The sequence below is a fragment of the Oryctolagus cuniculus genome, chromosome 2, assembly GCF_964237555.1.
Source record: "Oryctolagus cuniculus chromosome 2, mOryCun1.1, whole genome shotgun sequence".
Taxonomy (NCBI): Eukaryota; Metazoa; Chordata; class Mammalia; order Lagomorpha; family Leporidae; genus Oryctolagus; species Oryctolagus cuniculus.
The window spans coordinates 38,067,595-38,090,997 of NC_091433.1; the positions used below are offsets into that span (position 1 = coordinate 38,067,595).

Below are 23,403 nucleotides of genomic sequence, written 5' to 3' on the forward strand. Positions count from 1 at the left end.
TCATGGCTGTTCTCTTTTGAGCAGACACTGGCTGGGTTTTAGGCAATGGGTTATGTCATTTAAGTACATATATTAATCCTTACAACAGTCTTGTGAAATAAACCAAACACCTAATTTTAAAGGAAGAGATGAATTCACAATTTAAATTAGGTTTAACAAATAGTAAGTGAGAAAATAAAATTTATATTAAGGCACTGTTACTACAAAGACACCATAGCACACTACAATTTAATATCTACTCTTACTAAAGTATTATAAAAGAATCCTAAAGGGAAATGAAGTAATACTCATTTGTTGATTACCAAGTCTATGGTAATAACCAAATCTTTCTTCTATTAAACTAGAACTCCACTATTCAAAACTAATTCCAATCATTACTAAATATACATCACTCCAGATATCCATGCATGCATATAGTTGGCATGCACAGAAACAATTTTTAATACGGGGACCATACTATACATACTATTTTGAATAAAAAGTGAATTTAACAAAAGAAAAATAAAAGAAAAACTGCTAATCACTGTGGGAAGTTTTTCTTCATAAAAAGTAGCTTTAGTCCAGTGCCATGGCTCACTAGGCTAATCCTCCACCTGCGGCGCCAGCACCCCAGGTTCTAGTCCCGGTTGGGGCGCCGGATTCTGTCCCGGTTGCTCCTCTTTCAGTCCAGCTCTCTGCTGTGGCCCAGGAAGGCAGTGGAGGATGGCCCAGGTCCTTGAGCCCTGCACCCGCATGGGAGACCAGGAGGAAGCACCTGGCTCCGGGGTTCGGATCGGCACAGCGCCGGCCTTAGCGGCCATTTGGGGGGTGAGCCAATGGAAGGAAGGAAGACCTTTCTCTCTGTCTCTCTCTCTCATTGTCTACCTCTGCCTATAAAAAAAAAAAAAAAAAAAAAAGTAGCTTTAGCTCCTAAAACATTAAGGTTAAGACAAATTATACAAATATACAAATAGTAGGAATTCAGAGTTGTAGACTGATCTACTGTGAAAGATATAGACATTCACATTCTTTAAAATTTTTATTTATTTGAGAGTCAGAAAATGAGAGCGCCTATCTTTTTGTTCACATCCCAAATGCCCCCAGTGGTCAGGGGACTGAAGCCCCCTGAGAACTCATTCCAGATCTTCCATGTGGGTGGCAGAAACCCAACATCTCAGTCATCAGCACTGCGTCAAAAAAGATGCATTATCAGGAAGATGGAATCAGGAACCTACGCCAGCAAGCAGAGGCACTCCAACGTGGGACAATGGCATCCTAACCAGCATCTTAAACATCAGTTAAACATCATGCCAAACCACCCCAACATTAGCGTTCATGACACTAACATGCACCTCCTAATATAATATCTGTAAGGTGTTACTTTTTCATTCTGTCAAGATTTATAATACTTTAACTGAATTACACAACCAGAATTCTCAGATTTTCATTCTTAGCTTTATATTTAAATGGAGCAGTCACCACCCCAATATTTTTATGACATGGCTTCAGAATCTAAGTTCTGTACCCATACATTTTACATGGAGTAATAAGTTAAATTTGTGAATGGGGGTAGAAAGTCTTATTGTAATGAACACATGGAATCAAAATGATGTCCTTAAGAATGTAATGATTTCAATTCTGACATAATAGCGAACTAAAAAGAGATAAAGATCATTTAACAGATAATAAATTAAAGTCATAAATTCAATACAATGAACAGACTCATTTTCCATTTAAATATATCAATAACCTAATGTCAAAAACAATTTCAGAGTTACACCAAAGAATGAAAAATGATTCTTGGCTGTTATGACCATCAAAAGACACATTACTTATAAGAAGAATATTCAGAAAACTGACTAATAAAAACTGAGGAGAAAGGGCATTAGGTCTTTCCAAGTGTCTTGTCCATACTTTTTCCTTAGGTCTACATACTGCTATATATATGCTAAGTCCTAAGTCAGGTTCCTCAGAGACAAAAGTGATTAAGGATCCATTACGAAAGGACTTAGAATCACTTAGTATTCTCTGAAATTGTAATTTTCCTCCTTGTTTCTCAGATGCAAAAAATTCAATTTCTGAGAAGTTTACTGCTGAAGTTATAAAGCTATGAAGTGATGGAGGAAGCTGGGTTTAAAACTAAGTGTACCTGACTCAAAAAGACTCATGGTCCAAATAAATCCTTATCAGTTGACAATCACTTAGGATGCTTCTTAAAAATAGATTCTCAGGGCCCTCTCCTGGACATGATGTTTCAAAATATGGAGTCTGGAGAAACTGTAATCTAATAAATACCAGAGAGTCTTATAATTAGGTCAAATTCAGAAAAGAACACCATTGCAAAGAGATTCAAATAAATCTCTTAAGATCTAAGCAAATTTGTGTTTGCTCTCGTTTTAAACTTTGTAGGGCACACAGTTCACCTCCAAGAGCCCCAGATGGGTCTCTCCATCCAAACCAAAAAAAAAAAAAATAGTCTTCACCATAGATTTTTTTGGATTTGCCTTTTCCAGTTTTTGCCAATCCTCAGAGATACAACCTGCCTTGGCCCAATGCAACTGACTGGCATCATGACCATACAGCATTCAGTAACGCCGACACTGCCCCTGCCCGCCCTTCATCTTCCCTCGGTGCTGATTCATTTCGGACTTGGGGAAAGGGCTCCCGGGTACAAATCTCAAAACTTCCCACCTGGATGAACTTCCACACCACTTTGAGGTCACCTATAGGTATCTAGAGGGCAAGGAGCAAATGTAGACTCCCAGAATCTTCGCCCCCAGCTGTTCCCCACATCCCGGGACACCTGAGCTGCAAGTCTCTGAAGCTCGGACCCAACAAGGATGCCCCGGCGACGCGTGTGGGTGACCGATGCCGAGAGGGGAGAGAAGCAGCGGAAAGAGATGTGGTTCCCACCCGGAAGGCGGGCGCTGAAAACCAGGCATCTGGCAAACTATAGCGAAGGCAAACGAGGAGGAGTTTTGAGCAAGTGGGGGAGAGATGTCAGGAGAAAGCCGCCAGAGACGAGGGGCAGGGAAGCCTCCAATTCCGGGGACAAGATCAGGCAGGTGTAAGACATGCAAGGCCGGGGACCCTATTCCTCCCCTGGCCTTGCGTCCCCCACTCGGCACAAAGTCCCTAGATGGAGCAGGCGCCAAGTCTCCTTGGGCCTCCCCCGGAGCTCACCAGCGTACCCACAAGGCTCTTCCGACGCTGGAACAGCGAGAACAACCAACCTTCAGGAACCCGAAAACAACCCCGCCCGGCGCCTGGAGCGGGAAACACAAGGACCCGGATGCAGACCCAGGCGCAGCAAGGGTCTGCGGCGCGGTTGGTCGGCGCTGCGCGTGCGCACTGCGTCTGAGAGGCCGGGGGTGCTGAGATCCGCCGGAGTTCTCAGCCTCGGGGCGCAGTTGTGCCTCCGAGTCTCCAGTTCCCGGGTTGTCCGATTGCTCCTGCTGCTCCCTGCCCCATGTCTCTCAGAGGTGAATTGCAATAGGTTCTTTAGGCTTATGAAATTTTTTTAGGACTTTGGTACTCACAAATAAGTGTCATTTTAGTTATTGCTCATAGTGCAGCTGTAAGTTCATTTCTTTCCCCCTGGAGGTGTGCAATGTCTACTTCGCACATCACAGTGACCGCTAAGCGCTTTGTGTCAGCAGCGTTCCTCACAGTTAAGTTCACGAAGAGCGACCTCTGTACCGCGGGGACGCGGGAGGGTGTCAGAACCGAGAAGGCGGTAGCAGGGCACTGGCTCCAGGAGGGGGTGAGGGAGCGGGAGTCAGCTTTGGACCGGGTTTCACAGGGCTCTGGGGTGAGGGTGAGTTATTGTTAAGATGCAGAGGTTGTGTGTCCTCACCATGTCTCCTTAGAAGCACCGTTTAGGATTCTGTTAGAAACAATGCACATTGTCTGCCAGCCTGAGGTGAGGGCACACCCCATCCTGTTTCCCTGGAAACGACAAACAAGATCAACACGAATGGGATGTCCTCAGATACCTGCACCTGGGTTGTAAATCCAGGATGCTTCTTTAGACAAGAGTGGGATGCTCCTTTCTCCCTCATAGGGAGACGTTTTTCATACACTGATAGAAAACAAGGCGGGTTTTTTGCTTGGTTTTGTTTGTCTTAGCATGATTGCCTTTACTTTACAAAAGCAATTTTTGTCACCTTTTAAGGGCTAACATTTGTCACCTAACAAATGTGTATTGAATATCTACCCTGGACAAAAAGCTTTGCAAGTAATAATTTTTTAAAAAAGGTTGGTAAGGAATATTACTGAGCAAAGCAGGACATTTACAAAATGTATTCTTTCTCAGTAGTTTTACTTCTTCATATGTTACTAGAAAAGCAAGTTCTGCCCAGGGTGTGAGTACTGCACATGGTTACTTCTGCCTGGACTGCATTATATCATGTCCTGTCTATCCTTTTCTCGAGGTAGTGCTTCTAACCTCTTGCAGCCCAACTGCCATGTTCTTTGTAGCAGCGTTAAAATAAGAAGTTACTGCAGCCAAAATCAAAATCTTTAATACTAGTTAGAAAAATTATTTTTGACAGGATGGGAACATGTAAGTTGAGTCATTCATTCCTGCATTCAATATTATCAAAGAGAAGGTTGTTTATAAATATTGATTTATCCATATCTCTATGTATAAAGATATGTATCTTTATGTTTGGAGATGAAGTGAGCATAGAAAAAAAAAAACGCATGTCTTGTCCTCCCGATAAAGCCTCAAAAATGGAAATCATAACATAAATGACCCCTGACCTTTTGGCTGAAGTTTGTTTTAAAAAACAAAAAGAAAAAAGTTTTAACAGGGAAGTAACAGTTGATCCAGGGAAGTAACAGAACTGCAGTGGCATAGAAATAATAAGAATAAAGGTGTCTATTTGTGTGACAAGAGAGAAACATCAGTGAACAGTCATGTTCTGTTACTCTGAGAAGCTAACAAAGAGTCTACAGTTATCTGAAGTAGAGTCTGAAATGGTTGTTTAGTCAGTCTGCACCTGCTAATGGAGGCCACTGGACAAAAGATGCTTCATCAGATACTTGTGGGGTTATATATAGTGAAAACCAAAAACACACAGGATAAGATAGCTGTCCATTACAGTGGATGTCAGGAGAGAAAATCACTTCAGAACAGAAGCTGTGGAACTGTTTATACATTATGGTAGCCTTTCCACCTTACGTGCCCTCTTGAGCACTTGGAATTGATATCATGTAACTTCAAATGACTAACGAAACACTAAAAACAAATTAATCTGAAAATAAACTTGTTTTTTTCCTCCTTTTGTGGGCACTTGAAGGAAAGATTTAAGTGAAATTATATCAAGTTTTTATATATATGTATGTATATAGTTGATAGATTTATTAGAGAAAAGTAAGAAATGGCACAATAGCATTTATGACCCATTAAATTTTCATATGCTACAAAATGTTTTAACTTGGTATATCATGATTAGATTTGTATATAAAACAAAACTACCCTATAAGGTTGTATGGAATAGAGTAAGTTGAGTCAAAATTAAACTGTGTGTTGCCAGAAAGAGAATACAAAGAAGGGCTCTCAAAATCCAGCAAATAGATTGCACAGAGGTGTGCAGGTAGGAAAGTAAAGACATATACATGGAATTCTGAATCGTTCCTTTGTGCTAAGAGTAGAATGTAGTTTGAAAAGTCATAGAAGTTTAGTCTGGAAGTGAATAAGAAGTAGCTTATATGTTATGCATGGAAATTAGACTCTGTTTCATATTATAGGCATTTGTGGAGCCACTGTTACTTGTTGTTAACAATTGTTGGGAAATTATTTTGGCTTGATGGTCATGGAAGCTTTTATCTGTTGGCTTAATGGTTGGCTAATTATTGGAGAGAGATATTCTTAAATACTTGATTTTTTAAAAATCCCTCATTCTTTTCTGAGGGATTCTGTGGGGTGCGTGTGTGCGCGTGTGTGTTGGGACACACTTATAACCCTGAGCCAGGGAGTTTACAGTTCTACTTAAGCCCTCACATTCTGCTTGCCTAGAGCTTCAAGGTCACCCATAAGTGAGATCTTAAGGCATTCTTATGTTTTTCTGAAAATGTGCATAGTTATGTGTGTATGTGACTTCTAGCTTATGGATAAATGTTGGAGTTGTCCAAATCCCCAGTCAACATCCCATTCCTCAGCCTTTCCAATCTTTTAGTTAGCCTGTTATTTCCCCAACTTTTACTTATCAGCCCAGCCTGCAGCAGTGTATACATGCAATTGTATTTTACAAACATTTTCTTACTTAGTGGCTTTGCACTAGGTTAAGTTCTAAGTTGGCCAAAATAGGACAGATCTTCCAGTAGGTTCTTCCAGGAATCTTCTGCCTTAGACAAGTTAAGTCTTTTGGGAATGAGGCTTTGAAAAACTCTAACCCCATTATGTGCTTTAAAAGGTTATGGGAATGTGGGCTTTTTTGGTTTTGTGTGTATGTGTGTTTGGGATGGGTAGAAGAAGCTAAAACACATACACAATCATGGTTCCTACTGGTATCTAGCTACTTTTCTTAAAAAGTTGAATTTGATACAGTTTTCCAGTCTTTTTTCTTTCATCTGCTGGTTCTCTCCCCAGATGGCCACAACAGCCCAAACTGCGCATATCTGAAGCCAGGAGCTTCTTCTGTGTCTCCCACATGGATGCAGGGTCCCAAGGACTTGGGCCATCTTCCACTGCTTTCCCAGGCCATAACAGAGAGCTGGATTAGAAGTGGAGCAGCCGGTACTCGAACCTGCACCCATATGGGATGCCAGTACTGCAAGCAACGGCTTTACCCATTATGCCATAGTGCCGGCCCCTGATTTTTGTATATGATAAGAGATACAGATCTAATTTCTTTCTTCTACATATATACAACCAGTTTTATCAGCACCATTTGTTGAAGTATCTGTACTTACTCCATTATATGGTCTGAACACTTTTGTGAAAAATTAATTGGCTGTATGTACATAGATTAATTGCTGGGCTGTCTATTCTGTTCCATTGATTTATGTATCTATTTTTATGGTAATACCGAACTGTTTTAATTACTATAGCATTTTAATATGCTTTGAACTCAGGTATTGTGATACCCTCAGCTTGGTTTTTCTTGCTCAACATCACTTTGGCTATTTAGAGTCTTTTGTAATTCCATATGAATTTTAGGATTGCTTTTTCTAACTCTGTAAAGAATGCCATTGGTATTTTGATAGGGATTACATTGAATCTGTAAATTGCTTTAGGTAGTATAGATATTTTGATGATATTAGTCCTTCTGATCTTTGAGCAAGGAATATTTTTCCATTTTATTGTGTGTCCTTAATGATTTCTTTTTTTTTTAAGGTCCAGATTTCTCCTTCAATGTTCTGACACTTTGTGTATTTGTTTAGGCTTTCTTTCTTTCTTCTTTCTTTCTTTCTTTCTTTCTTTCTTTCTTTCTTTCTTTCTTTCTTTCTTTCTATTTATTTATTTGACAGGTAGAGTTACGGACAGTGAGAGAGAGAGAGAAAGAGAGAAAGGTCTTCCTGTGGGGAGCAACTCGCACTAGACTAAGTTACTGGAATTAAGACTTATTCTATGCATCTGCTCTCCCACAATATGGCACTGGGAGAGGAGGAAACGGCTTCTACACAGCCGCCTCCAGTTCAACCAATAAACTGCAGGACCTGCTCCTGATTGGAGGAGAGCAGCGTACTCGGCGTGTGGGTAGCAGAGTTGGGATTGGTGGAAGAGGACTATAAAGGAGGAGAGAGACAACATGCACCAGGAACATCTATCTGAAGGAACACCTGTGCAGCCCCCGAGAGAGCCGGCCGGCAGTGTGCCGCTCCCCCGCGGAAGTGGGGAAAGTGGCAGGGGGAACTGCCCTTCCACGGAGGTGGAAGGGTCGGTAGCCAACCCGGGAAGAACCAGCAGCAAACCCAGGAAGGGCCGAGCAGACGAAAGAACAGCGCAGGGTCCTGTGTCGTTCCTCCACGAAGAGGGGGAGCGACATAATGGTGCCGTGACTCGGATGTGAAGCCTAGGCAGGGTTTTGTGTCGTTCCTCCACGAAGAGGGGGAGCGACACTTCCTTCCATTGATTCACTCCCCAAATGGCCGCTACGGCCGGAACTGTGCTGGTCCGAAGCCAGGAGTCAGGTACTTCCTCCTGGTCTCCCATGCCGATACAGGGGCCCAAGTACTTGGGCCATCCTCCACTGCCTTCCTGGGCCACAGCTGAGAGCTGGACTGAAAGAGGAGAAGCCAGGACTAGAACCAGTGCCCATAAGGGATGCCGACGCCACAGGCACAGGATTAACCAAGTGAGCCACGGTGCTGGCCCTCCTTAATGATTTCTTGAACGTATGTTTGATAACTTTTCATTGTGGAGATATTTTACTTCTTTGGTTAAATTTATTACTCAATACTTCATTTTTTTTTTGGCTACTGTGAATGGGATTTCATTTTCTGTGTGTTCATTATTAGCATACATAAAACTACTCTTTGTATGTTTATTTTGTAGCCTGAAAGTTTATGGAGTTGGTTTATCAATTATAAAAGCTTTTTATTTATGTGTTTAGGTTTTTCCATGTATAACATCATAACATCAGCAAACATGGATAATTTTACTTCCTCTCTTCCAGTTTTGATACCCATATATTTTTTCTCCTCCCTAGTTTTTCTTGCTAAAACTTCTAGTACTGTAGTGAATAAGAGTGGTAAAGTGGATAGCCTTGTCTTGTTCCAGATCTGAGGGGAAACTGAACCCAAAACCACATAAAAAATATTTGCTGTTGAGAATCTTTGCATCTGTGTTCATTAAGGATATAGGTCTGTGGTTTTCTTTTCATGTTATGTCTTTGGTTTTCATATCAAAGTAATGCTGGGCTCATAAAAAGAATGTCAGAATTGTATCCTGTTCAATATTTTGGAATAATTTGAAGAGTATTGGAGTTACTTCCTTTTTGAATGTTTTCTAGAATTCAGCAGTAAAGCCATCAGTTGTCAGACTTTTTCTTGATGGAAGACTTTTTATTACTACTTCAATATCATTGCATGTTATGGGTCTGTTTAGATTGTCTGTATTTTCTTGATATAATCTTGATAGGTTGTGTGAATCCAGGAATTTATCCATTTCTTTGAGGTTTTCCAGTTTATTATCATATAGTTTCTCCTAATAGTTTCTTACACTCATTTTATATTACAGTGATGTCAGTTGTAAGGTCTCCTTTTTCATCTAAAATTTTCTTTATTTGAGTTTTTTTCTCTTTTGTTCTTTGTTAGTCTGGCTAGAAGTTTATCTATTTTGTTTATCTTCTCAAAACACCAGTTTTTGTTTTGTTGACCTTTTATATTTTTTTAAATTTCAGTTTCATATATTTATGCTCTAATCTTTATTATGTCTTGCCTCCTACTGATTTTGGATTTGTTTGTTCTTGTCTTTGTAAGTCTTCATGATTGTATCATTAGATCTTTAGTTTGAAACATTTCTCTTTTTTAAAATCTAAGTACTCAGTGTTATTAACTTCTCTCTTGATACTGCTTTTTCTGTATCCCACAGGTTCTGATATGTTGTATTTTTATTTTCATTTATTTCTGGAAAGTTTTTGATTTCCTTTTTAATTTCTATAATGACCCATTCATTGACTCATTCAATGACCCAGTGATCATTCATTAGCATGTTATTTAATTTCCAGTATTTCTGAATGTTCTATTGTTCTTCTTATTGATTTTAGTTTTACTCCTTTATAGTCTGAGAAGATACATGGTATGATTTCAATCTTTTTAAAACTTTCTTTTTTTTTAACTTTTATTTAATGAATATAAATTTCCAAAGTACAGCTTATGGATTACAACGGCTTCCCCCCCATAACGTCCCTCCCACCCGCAACCCTCACCTTTCCCACTCCCTCCCCCCTTCCATTCACATCAAGATTCATTTTCAATTCTCTTTATATACAGAAGATCAGTTTAGCATATATTAAGTAAAGATTTCAACAGTTTGCACCCACATAGAAACACAAAGTGAAAAATACTGTTTGAGTACTAGTTATAGCATTAAATCACAATGTACAGCACATTAAGGACAGAGATCCTACATGAGGAGTAAGTGCACAGTGACTCCTGTTGTTGACTTAACAAATTGACACTCTTGTTTATGGCATCAGTAATCACCCTAGGCTCTTGTCATGAGTTGCCAAGGCCATGGAAGCCTTTTGAGTTCACCAACTCTGATCATATTTAGACAAGGTCATAGTCAAAGTGGAAGTTCTCTCCTCCCCTCAGAGAAAGGTACCTCCTTCTTTGATGACCTGTTCTTTCCACTGGGATCTCACTCGCGGAAATCTTTCATTTAGGTTTTTTTTTGTTTTGCCAGAGTGTTTTGGCTTTCCATGCCTGAAATACTCTCATGGGCTTTTCAGCCAGATCCGCATGCCTGAAGGGCTGATTCTGAGGCCAGAGTGCTGATTAGGACATCTGCCATTCTATGGGTCTGCTGTCTATCTCGCTTCCAATGTTGGATCATTCTCTCCCTTTTTGATTCTATCAGCTAGTATTTGCAGACACTAGTCTTGTTTGTGTGCTCCCTTTGGCTCTTAGTCCTATAATTATGATCAATTGTGAACAGAAATTGATCACTTGGGCTAGTGAGATGGCATTGGTACATGCCACCTTGATGGGATTGAATTGGAATCCCCTGGTATGTTTCTAATTCTACCGTTTGAGGTAAGTCAGCTTGAGCATGTCCCGAATTGCACATCTCTTCCCTCTCTTATTCCCACTCTTATATTTAACAGTGATCACTTTTCAGTTAAGTTTCAACACTTGAGAATAACTGTGTGTTAATTACAGTATTCAACCAAAAGTATTAAGTAGAACAAACAAAAAAATACTAAGAAAGATAACATATTAAGTTGTTCATCAACAGTCAGGGCGAAGGCTGATCAAGTCACCGTTTCTCATAGTGTTCATTTCACTTTAACAGGTTTCCTTTTTGGTGCTCAGTTAGTTGTCACCAATCAGGGAGAACATATGGTATTTGTCCCTTTGGGACTGGCTTATTTCACTCAGCATAATGCTTTCCAAATTCCTAACAGGGATCACTTTTCAGTTAAAATTTAAACGCCTAAGAATAATTGTGTGTTAATTACAGAGTTCAACAAATAGTACTAGAACAAAAAAAATACTAAAATGGATAAAGTATTACATTGTACATCAACCGACAGGACAAGAGCTGATCAAGTCCCTGTTTCTCATAGTGTCCATTTCACCTCAACAAGTTTCCCCTTTGGTGCTCAGTTAGTTGTCGCCAATCAGGGAGAACATATGATATTTGTCCCTTTGGGACTGGCTTAATTCACTCAGCATGATGTTTTCCAGATTCCTCCATCTTGTTGCAAATGACTGGGTTTCATTATTTTTGACTGCTGTATAGTATTCTATAGAGTATGTGTCCCATAATTTCTTTATCCAGTCTACTGTTGATGGGCATTTGGGTTGGTTCCAGTTCTTAGCTATTGTGAATTGAGCTGCAATAAACATTAAGGTGCGACTGCTTGTTTGTTTGCCAATTTAATTTCCTTTGGGTAAATTCCAAGGAGTGGGATGGCTGGGTTGTATGGTAGGGTTATATTCAGGTTTCTGAGGAATCTCCAGACTGACTTCCATAGTGGCTTAACCAGTTTGCATTCCCACCAACAGTGGGTTAGTGTCCCTTTTTCCCCACATCCTCTCCAGCATCTATTGTTGGTAGATTTCTGAATGTGAGCCATTCTAACTGGGGTGAGGTGAAACCTCATTGTGGCTTTGATTTGCATTTCCCTGACTGCTAGTGATCTAGAACATTTATTCATGTGCCTGTTGGCCATATGGATTTCCTCTTTTGAAAAATGTCTATTGAGGTCTTTGGCCCATCTCTTAAGTGGGTTGTTTGTTTTGATGTTGTGGAGTTTCTTGATTTCTTTGTAGATTCTGGTTATCAACCCTTTATCTGTTGCATAGTTTGAAAATACTTTTTCCCATTCTGTTGGTTGCCTCTTCACTTTCCTGACTGTTTCTTTTGCAGTACAGAAACATCTCAATTTGATGCAATCCCAAATGTTAATTTTGGTTTTTCCAATGCTCTCTAGTAATTTGATGGTGTCGGGTCGTAGATTTAAGTCTTTAATCCATGTTGAGTGAATTTTTGTGTAAGGTGAAAGGTAGGGGTTTTGCTTCATGATTCTGCACGTGGAAATCCAGTTTTCCCAGCACCATTTAATGAATAGACTGTCCTTACTCCAGGGATTGGTTTTGGATCCTTGATGAAATATGAGTTGGCTGTAGATGTTTGGATTTCTTTCTGGTGTTTCAGTTCTGTTCCATTGGTCTATCCATCTGTTTCTGTACCAGTACCATGCTGTTTTGATAACAACTGCCCTGTAGTATGTCCTGAAATCTGGTATTGTGATGCCTCTGGCTTTGTTTTTGTTGTACAAGATTGCTTTAGCTATTTGAGGTCTCCTGTGTCTCCATATGAATTTCAGCATCATTTTTTCCAGATCTGAGAAGAATGTCTTTGGTATCTTGATTGGTATCGCATTGAATCTGTAAATTGCTTTTGTGTTAATGGACATTTTTATGATATTGATTCTTCCAATTCATGAGCATGGAAGATTTTTCCATTTTTTGAAATCTTCTTCTATTTCTTTCTTTAAGGTTTTGTAATTTTCATCGTAGATATCTTTAACGTCCTTGGTTGCGGTGATTGTTCCTTGCTACCGCCGGAGAATTAAGCAGGCTGCCCGCAGCTTGCCTTGACCGAGGAGCAGAAAGTGCGCCACCCACCACTCAGCCTTCCCCAAATGTCGCTCCCCCTGTTCGTGGAGGAACGACACAGGACCCTGCGCTGTTCTTTCGTCTGCTCGGCCCTCCCCGGGTTTGCTGCCGGTTCTTCCCGGGTTGGCTACTGTCCCTTCCACCTCCGTGGAAGGGCGGTTCCCCCTGCCACTTTCCCCACTTCCGCAGGGGAGCGGCACACCGCCGGCCGGCTCTCTCGGGGGCTGCACAGGTGTTCCCCTTAGATGTTCCTGGTGCATGCCGTCTCTCTCCTCCTTTATAGTCCTCCCCCGCCAATCCCAACTCGGCTGCCCACACGCCGAGCACGCGGCTCTCCTCCAATCAGGAGCAGGTCCTACAGTTTATTGGCTGAACTGGAGGCAGCTGTGTAGAAGCTGTTTTCTTCTCTCCCAGCGCCATATTGTGGGAGAGCAGATGCATAGAATAAGTCTTAATTCCAGTAACTTAGTCTAGTCCGAGTTGCTCCCCACAGATCCCCCTTTCTTTTTATTTTTTGGCGTTGATACGCGCCTGTCTTCGGTGTCCCGCGGCACACACTCTGCTCTACTTGCTAGAGTTGCCACAGGTTCTTACAAGTCCTATCAATCAGGCAAACCGAATCCGGGTCCTCTCTTCGCCATGTTGTGAGGAGGTTTTTAGGCGCTGATGCGTGCCTGTCTTCGGTGACCTGCGGCTGATATTCTGGTCGAGCCGCCTGCTGGTGTTTACCGCCTTACTAATCAGGCAGACCAAATCCAAGCCTTCTCATTGCCATATTGTGGGGAGGCCTATTGGTGTTGATTCGTGCCTATCTTCAGTGACCTGCAGCTCATACTCTGGTTGAGCCGCCTGTTGGTGCTTACCGCCCTAATCAGGCAGACCTAATCCAAGCCCTCTCATTGCGGTATTGTGGGGAGACTATTGATGTTAATAACGTGCCTGTCTTCGGTGACCTGCGGCGCATAAGCTGCTAGCCGCCCGCAGGTGCTCATCGCCTCACTAACCAGGCAGACCGAATCCAAGCCTTCTCCTTGCGGTATTGTGGGGAGGCCTTTCTCTATTTCTCTATTTCTCTATCTCCGGGCATTCCTATTTCTCCCATTTTGCTTCTATCTTCCAGCATTCCTATTTCTCTCATTTTACTTCTATCTTCCAGCATTCCTATTTCTCTCATTTTACTTCTAAACTTCTGTTTCTCTTATCCCCGCGGCTTCCCGGCACCCGCCCCGAGGCTGCTTCTCGGCGGCTTTCCGGCTCTGAGCCGCTTCAGCCCGCGCCTCTCTCATCTGCGCGGCTTCGCACTAGCCCAGCGTTCCCTATCTACTTGAGCCCCGCACGCTCTGTCTGCGCGCGGCAGCCTCCGCGAGTCACACAGCGTAGCTTACGTCTCCGCCACTAGCATTCAATCTAAGTTCCCCGGGCTAACCTGGCGAATTCAACCCAGCTCACGTCTCCGCCCCACGATTTGGCTTCCCGTCCTTTGCTCCCCGGGCTAATCAGACAGATCCCAATCTGGCTTACGTTTCCGCTTCTGGTTTCAACTTTTCGCCCCTTATTCCCGGGCTAACTTGAGAATCCCAAAGTGGCTTTCGTCTCCGCCTTGGCCTGCCCCCGCAGCTTCAATTTCCCTAACATTTTTCTCTACCCGGTATGTTTCCCCAAGCTTTCCTCCAACAATACTCCTCCCTCATTTCTCCTGGCCTCTCCCCACAGTCCGCATCCGAGTCTGTTTGTTCTAGCTTTCACTTTCGCTTTCGACCTTAGAGATTTCTCCCAGCTTCCCCCCGTAGTCCGTATCCGAGTCTATGCCTAGGCTTTCAATAGCTTCTTCCGGCACCTTTTTGTCCGGCTTTTCCCTAGGCTGTCTGCTAGTCTCTCTCTCCGATATTTTCCCACTTCTTCCCGTTTCTTCCCTCCTAAGTTTCCTATCCGTCCTAGGTTTCCTATCCGTCCTAAGTTTCCTATCCGTCCTAAGTTTCCTATCCGAGTCACGGCACCATTATGTCGCTCCCCCTGTTCGTGGAGGAACGACACAGGACCCTGCGCTGTTCTTTCGTCTGCTCGGCCCTCCCCGGGTTTGCTGCTGGTTCTTCCCGGGTTGACTACTGTCCCTTCCACCTCCGTGGAAGGGCGGTTCCCCCTGCCACATTCCCCACTTCCGCAGGGGAGCGGCACACCGCCGGCCGGCTCTCTCGGGGGCTGCACAGGTGTTCCCCTTAGATGTTCCTGGTGCATGCCGTCTCTCTCCTCCTTTATAGTCCTCCCCCGCCAATCCCAACTCGGCTGCCCACACGCCGAGCACGCGGCTCTCCTCCAATCAGGAGCAGGTCCTGCAGTTTATTGGCTGAACTGGAGGCAGCTGTGTAGAAGCTGTTTTCTTCTCTCCCAGCGCCATATTGTGGGAGAGCAGATGCATAGAATAAGTCTTAATTCCAGTAACTTAGTCTAGTCCGAGTTGCTCCCCACACCCAAACCCTGGGGACAATCAGGCGTGGTGTGGAGCCCAGTAGAAGCAGAGTTTCAGTTTATTGTAAAAGGGATGTGTATATATAGCTGAGGTACAGAGCAGATGGTAGGGAGAGGATGAGCTGATGAGAGGATGAGGGCAAGGGGTGGGGTGTTGTGATGCAAAAAGGTCCTAGCCACTCCTATTATAATACCTTAATGATCCTTAGGCAGAAGCGCCCTGGGGCTGGGGTGTTTGCTACCAGGGATTTGAAACTTAAAGTCAGCTTTTCAAATTCCAGGCAGGCTCAGGAAGTTCCTCTAGGCCTCTCCAGATTCAGTGGCCCCCACACTTGGTTAAGTTTATTCCAATGTATTTGATTGTTTTTGTAGCTATTGTGAATGGGATTGATCTTAGAAGTTCTTTCTCAGCTGTGGCATTGCCTGTGTATACAAAGGCTGTTGATTTTTGTGCATTGATTTTATATCCTGCTACTTTGCCAAACTCTTCAATGAGTTCCAATAGTCTCTTAGTAGAGTTCTTTGGGTCCCCTAAATAAAGAATCATATCATCTGCAAAGAGGGATAGTTTGACTTTTTCCTTCCCAATTTGTATCCCTTTAATTTCCTTTTCTTACCTAATAGCTCTGGCTAGAACTTCCAGAACTATATTAATAGCAGTGGTGAGAGTGAGCATCCCTGTCTGGTACCAGATCTCAGTGGAAATGCTTCCAACTTTTCCCCATTCAGTATGATATTGGCCGTGGGTTTTTCATAAATTGCTTTGATTGTATTGAGGAATGTTCCTTCCATACCCAGTTTGCTTAGAGTTTTCATCATCAAAGGGTGTTGTATTTTATCAAATGCTTTCTCTGCATCTATTGAGATAATCATATGTTATTTCTTCTGCAGTCTGTTAATGTGGTGTATCACATTGATTGATTTGCAAATGTTGAACCATCCCTGCATACCAGGGATAAATCCCACTTGGTCTGGGTGGATGATCTTTCTGATGTGTTGTTGTAGTCTATTGGCCAGAATTTTATTGAGGATTTTTGCGTCTATGTTCATCAGGGATATTGGTCTGTAATTCTCTTTCAGTGCTGCATCTTTCTCTGGCTTAGGTATTAAGGTGATGCTGGCTTCATAGAAAGAATTTGGGAGGACTCCCTCTTCTTCGATTGCTCTGAATAGTTTGAGAAGAATTGGAGTCAGTTCTTCTTTAAATGTCTGGTAGAATTCAGCAGTGAATCCATCTGGTCCAGGGCTTTTCTTTGTTGGGAGGGCCTTTATTACTGTTTCAATTTCTGTCTCAGTTATGGGTCTGTTTAGGTTTTCTATGTCTTCATGGTTCAATTTAGGTAGGTTGCATGTGTCCAGTAATCTATCCATTTCTGATAGATTTCCCTGTTTGCTGTCATACAAGTCCTTGTAGTAATTTCTGATGATTGTTTTTATTTCTGTGGTGTCTGTTGTTACGTTTCCTTTTTCATCTCTGATTTTATTGATTTGGGTCTTTTCTTTTTTTTAGTTAGTGGGCCAATGGGGTGTCAATTTTGTTTATATTTTCAAAAAACCAGCTCCTCGTTTGGCTGATTTTTTTGTAATTTTTTTTTTTTGGATTTAATCCTGTTGATTTCTTCTCTGATTTTAATTATTTCTCTTCTCCTACTAGATTTGGGTCTGGTTTGCTGCAGATTTTCTAGATCCTTGAGATGCAGTTAAAGCTCATTTATTTGGTGCCTTTCCAATTTCTTGATGTAGGCACCTATTGATATAAACTTTCCTCTTAACACTGCTTTTAAAACTTTCTGAAACTTGATTTTTGGCCTAATATATGGTCTATCCTACAAAATGTTTCATGTGTTGATGACAAGAATGTATGTTATATAGCTGCTGAGATGTCTCTTATACATGCTTGTTAGGTCCATTTGCTGGATAGTATGTTTCAACTCTGATATGTCTTTATTGATTTTCTGTCTGGATGATTTGTTCATTTGTGAGAGTGGAGTGTTGAAGTCACCCATTAATATTGTATTTGAGTCTATCCTTTCATCTCTAATAGTATTTTCTGTATATATCAAGGTGGTCTTATGTTGGGTGCATATATTTTTGATTGTTACTTCTTCTTGTTGAATTGAATATTTTATCAAAATATAATGTCCTTCCATATCTCTTTTTTTAAAGATTATTTATTTATTTTTTTAAAAGTGAGAAGGAGAGACAGAGAAAAAGGTCTTTCGTCTGCTGGTTCACTCCCCAGTTGACCACAACGGCCAGAGCTGTGCCCATCCATAGCCAGAAGCAAGAAGTTTCTTCTGGGTCTCCCATGTAGGCGCAGGGACCCAAGGACTTGGGCCATCTTCTACTGCTTTCCCAGGCCATAGCAGAGAGCTGGATTGGAAGAGGAGCAGCCAGGACTAGAACCAGCGCCCATTTGGGATGCCGGCACCGCAGGTGGATGATTAACCTACTGTGCCACAGTGCCGGGCCCCCCCTTCCTTATCTCTTTTTACAGTTTTTGATTTAAATTCTGTTTTACCTGACATCAGGATCACTTTTGTTTTCCATTTGGTATATCTATTTCCAACCTTTCACTTTCAATCTGTATGTTTTTTGTTTGTTTGTTTGTTTGTGAATTAAATTTCTTATAGACAGCATTTAGTGGGGTCCTATCTTTTCTGCTAATCTAAGTCTTTTGGTTGTTGAATTTAATCCATTTACATTCATGGTTAGTATTGAATAGTTTAGAACTAAGACCTGTCACTTTGTTGATTGGATAATGATTCTACCTGCTGTGTTAGGGAATTTGGTGGTGTCATGTGTTTTCATGTTTACTTATCATGTAGGATGCCCTTCAGAATTTCTTGCAGGACTCCTGTGGTAGCGGTGAATTCTGTCAGTTTTTGCTTATCTGGAAAATACTTTATTTCTCCTTTATTTTTAAAGGATAGCTTTGCTGGATATACTGTTCTTGTTTGGAAGTCTTTTTTCCTTTTAAGACTTTGAATATATAATCCCACTCTTTCTGGCCTGTGGAGTTTCTGCTGAGAAGTCTAATGTTAATCTCATTGGTTTTCCTTGATATGTAACTTGACACTTTTCTCTTACTATCTTTAGAAATTTCTCGTCTTTAACTTTTGACAATTTGATGATGATATTTCTCGGAGAAGAAATTATCTGGTTGAGTCTACTTGGAGTTCTTTAAGTTTCCTGTATCTGGATGTCCATGTCTCTTAAGATCTAGGGAATTTTCAACTATTATTTCATTTAGTAGGTTCTCAAAGCCATTTTCCTTGTCTTCTGCTTTAGGAATACCTGTAATATGAATATTTTGTAATATGAATATTTTGTTGTTTAACAGTATCCCATATTTCACATAGATTTTATTCATTCTATTTAATTCTTTCATTCTTTTTTCTTTATTTTTTTCTGATTGGGCTATTTCAAAATGTTTGCCATTGAGGTCAGAGAGTTTTCCCTCCACTTGGTTTATTCTGCTGTTAAAGCCCTCAGTTGTATTTTTTAATTTCACTTATTGAAGATTTCATCTCCAGAATTTCTATTTGGTTCTTCTTAATTAGTTCTATCTTAGTAATATTTTGATTCATGTTGCTCTTTGATTTCCTCATTTCTTCATTGTCTTCCAGAATTAGGATCCATCTCATTAAGTTTCCTTACAATAATCATTTAGAATTCTGTATATATCATGTGATAGATTTACTTCTGTTCAGGATCTAATTCTGAGGAGTATTTTATTCTTTTGGAGTTGTCATGCTACCTTTCTTCTTCACATCTGTGTCTCTATGTTGATATCAGCCCATCTGGTGTATTTGTCTGTTCTTTATGGGATAGGTTTGATTGCAAAAGAGTTTATGGTTTAGCTGGAATGCATGGTAACACTTAGCTTGTTGCTTTGGCTTAGGTTCTAGGTGAGCCTAGGAATCTGGTCTCTGAGTGATTTTTTTTGTCATCTGTCAGCTGTATCTATAAGTAACACAGTGGTCTAGTCTGCTGCAGTTGATAGAGATAAAAATACATTTTTGAGATGAATAAGGGTTTTCATGGGTATGTATCTTTGGTGCACATGAAGTAAGCAGGCATACCGGTTACAATCGATTAGGTTTGTGAGCTGGAAGACCATGCCTTCGCTACGCCCCTGTGTGACTTCCTGCCCTACCTAATACCTTCACCACACCCCAGTGTGACCTCATGCCCCTACCTGGCTACACTTGGGTGCCCACCAGCCAATCAGGTTAATTAACCACTCCCCTTTGAGAGTTCCACCCCTCTCTTATTTTCCCTGGCTTCTTGTCAGGAGGGGGCTGGCTGTAGCCCTGCACCTCCAGGGAGCATGTGGGCCACCCGCCCTAGGCTTCCTGGCCTACTCACCCTGGGCTTCCTGGCCTAGATGCTCTTCCACATGGCTGGTTCCTGGTGCTCAGTGTGAACCCAGATTCCTCTCTCTCTGTCTTCTTTTCCCTGTCCTCTTACCAGGAGAAGACTGGCTTTAGCCCTGCACCTCCAAGGTTCGTGGCCTTCAGGCCACCCGCCCTAGGCTTCCTGGCCTAGATGCTCCTCCATGTGGCTGGTTCCTGGTATGAACCCAGATTTATGCATCTTCCTCACACCCAGATTTATCCCTCTCTTAGATAAAGCTCTCACTCTCCTATGCATTTTTCTCATTAAATAAAAGCTGAAAATGTACCATGCTGCCTCATTTATTTATGCCGGTATTTAGAATTCTTCTCTAAATATTAGGCATGAACCCTTTCGGGCTTATTAATATTGGGGATTTATTAATAAGCATATGGTTATATTGTATGGCACCCCAAATTCCGGTAGCATATGTGGCATCCCAGATGGCACTTCTGGGGAACTTTAAGGGGCCACATTTTCATATATATTTTAGGGGGTCATTTCCGACATCACACAGAGTTCAGTATCAGTCTGCCTGCCACTGTTCTTGGTGCTCAGGAAGACAAAGGTGGCTGCCCCCTTGTTCTATTGGAAGGGATGAATGATACTTGGGTTTGTGGTACCAATTGCTATGGGTTTAGGCCTGTGTGTTATGGATTGACCCTTCCTCAGGTCCTGCTAGGAGAGTCCAACTGCTGCTGTGGCTTATAATACCAACAACCCTAGTCCTAGGACTAGGAAATGTGAACTGGACCCTTTCCCATTCCCACAGGGTGACTACAAGCTATATAGGAGTTTTTATTCTGGAAGGCACAAGTACAGAGTACAGAGTGCTCTGACTCTGACTGTCATGCTGGTAGGAGAAGGGAGGAGCACTGCACAACTTCCACAATGCCAGATCCCCTCCCAAACTTTTTCTTTACCCATTATTCTGTATAGTCCCTCATGCTATGACTTAAACTGACTAATGTTGTTTTCCCCTTTGTTTAATGTACTATTACTCCAATGTGTGACATTTTTCATCTCATATATTGCAGTTTTCCTCTCTATGAAGTTTATTTTAGTATATTTATATCACCTATCTTTCTACATAACATTTTTTTGGGGGAATTTACAGCCAGATTGAATTTATTCAGAGAAAATAAATTCATAGAGGTGGTTGACCAATTGCCTGCATGCACGTTGATGGAGCACGTAGCAGAAGGCCTGGACTCCCAGGGCCTGGGCCTTTTTATATTGTAGGAGGGCTAGGGCTGGGGATGAGGATAGGGGACAGCAGGCAGAGGTGAATTCCTGGAACTGGGCGGGGCCTTGGGAACCTGGGAAAAATGTAGGGTGGGGTATGAAGGCAATAGGGTGTAAGACCTAATTTAGGTTCTTGAGCAAGGAACACATTCCAATGTTTATCTATCTTTTGGGCAGTGAGTGAGAATGACTGAGGCTTATGTCTTTGTTCTATCAATCCTGACTCTGAGTAAAGATAAGGAGAAGGTTTTCTCTCTGGCTACTTCCTGCTGATATGGGGCATAGAAATGGAGCCAGGACTTGAAGGGGGGGGCTGTCTACATAACATCTTTAATCTTTCCTTTAGCTTCTTAGACCTATGAATAGAATTATAAGAATTATTACAATATATTTGTCTACCGACATTATCATTTGTGTATTTGCGTTACTTCTGATTCTTTTTCAATAATTTGTTTTATCCATTTTTTCTATACTTTCCTACTTCTTTGCATGCCACCAAATTTTTAATTTTTTTAAAAAACTACTTATTTATTTTCATTTTATTTGGATGGCGGGGGTGGGGGAGAGAAAGAGGGAGAGAGAGAGGGAAGGAAAGAGAATATGAATCAGAGAGACACAGAGAGAGCCCCATTGCCTGGTTCATTCCCCAAAAGTCCACAACAGCTGGGGATGGGCCAAGCCAAAGCTAGGAAGTTGGAATCCAATCATGGTCTCCCAGATGAATGACAGGGACCCAAACAGTTGAGTCATCTCGTGTTGCCTCCCAGGGTGCATATTATCAGGAAGTTGAACTGAAAGCAGATGAGCCAGCACTCAAACCAGGCATTCCAATAAGGGATGAAAGCATGTCAAGTGACAGCTTAACTGCTGTGGCAAATGTCTGCCCCATTTTTTGTTGGGTCTCCATATTGTGAATTTTACCTTTTTGAATGCTGGGTGTGAGTGTCCTTGCTATGCTTGATATGTTTTCTGTACATGGCTAAGTTACTTAAAGAGAGTTTGGTTCCTTGGAGTCTTGCTTTTATACCTTTTTGGGTAGGACTCGGGCAAGGCTTTTCCCAGGGTTAATTTTATCCCTGCTTAATGAAGCAAGAACTTGCGCAGTGTTTTGATCTTTACCTCATCAATTATGATCCTTTCTATTCTAGTTGTGGGAAGAAGTCCTGTCTCTCCCCATGTGAACCTTAGAAACTGTTTCCTCTGATTCTTTCAAGCAGTTCTCTCTTGAGACCCATATAGTTTCCACAAAGGCTTGTGCTAATCAATCAGCACTCAGCTGAATGCTCAGGGGGACACTTTTCATTTCCAGAAGAGTGTCGCCTTGGCAGTCTCTGTTTGTGTGTAACTCCTTTCTCTATATATTTTGCCTGTGATCGCAAGTCACCTTGGTTTTCCTGAACTCCCAATCCAACCTTTCAACACAGAGAGTTGAGTTCCTTATGTCTGTGCTACAACATTTAAGCTTTCTGGAGATGTTAAATCAAGACAAGGACTCGCTTTTCTGTTTCCTATCACTCATGAATGTCCTTCATTGCCCATGTCCAGGGTCTTGGAAGATGTTTTTTCAATTATTTTGTTCAATTTCTCATTTAAGTCTAAATGGTAAATCAGATCCATCGATATCCATCTCAACCAGACTTAAGGAGTGGCTGCATCTTTTAAATATAATTTAATAAAATCTTATTACCCAGATTCTAAGACTGAAAGGTGAGTTGCTATGGTCTGGTAAAAGTGATACATTTTGTTTTTCCACTTCTTATAACTTATTTATTCCCTAGAAATTGTGACTGCTAAATTTTCAGAGCGATTTTATTTAAAAAATCACTATTAGGATTAATTTTAATCATATGAAGCATAAAACTGGATTAAAGGATGTTTTATTCATTGTATCATGTTCAAATTTCTCAGCAAATAAAAATAACAGTTACGTGGAAACTTCATATACATCAAAATTTAATGTTTTTCTTAGCATTCTGTATTTCATTTTCTTGTTTGAATTATTCACTATGACTACATTAATTAATTTTTCAACTAGCCTTACAGAAACCCTCAAAACTCACCCATGTATATATGTCTCCGTGTACTAGATGTATATAGTCTTTTTCTTCCATTACATGAAACATTCATAAACCTTCAGTTGGGAAGTGTATATATAATCATGTAGTACTCTTATACTATAAGTAGCAACTGCAGATATGTGAATTGGCCTGAATGAGCTGGTGTACATTGCCAGGGACTACTCAGAAATTTTATATGTTTATGTGTTTGTGTTTTGGTTTTCCATGTTCAGATGTGGAGTAAGAGGAAAAATAAGGTCAGATTTGATTCATAAAGGAGTTAAAACTATCATTACTAGACATCGTGTGGCATAGTGATCGCAAAATGGCCTCACTTCTCTAGCTTCTTTTATTTGCTCCCTTTCAAATTTATCTGAGCTTTGGCGTGGCTTATTGCACACCATTCTTATAGAAAGTACTACCTAATCATCTGCTAAAATACATTGTAGAAGAAATGGGA

General features: G+C 41.3%; 1 protein-coding gene across 11 annotated transcripts in view; it reads right to left on the bottom strand.

Annotated features, from left to right (window-relative positions):
- The window catches only part of GNPDA2 (glucosamine-6-phosphate deaminase 2), a 28,768-nt gene extending 25,110 nt beyond the window's left edge, over positions 1-3,658 (bottom strand). For 2 of the 11 annotated variants that reach the window (XM_070068177.1, XM_051842493.2), the window contains exon 1: positions 3,213-3,311. Coding sequence is in view for 4 of the 11 variants with exons in the window: in XM_051842497.2 (XP_051698457.2) it covers positions 3,519-3,531 (13 nt within the window). In the remaining 7 variants the exon portion in view is untranslated. Of the gene's footprint in view, positions 1-2,670; positions 3,324-3,518 lie in introns of those variants that run through there. The other 9 variants (XM_051842497.2, XM_051842496.2, XM_017337507.3 and 6 more) reach the window with 9 other exon arrangements.
- Between the last annotated feature and the right edge of the window lie 19,745 nt (positions 3,659-23,403).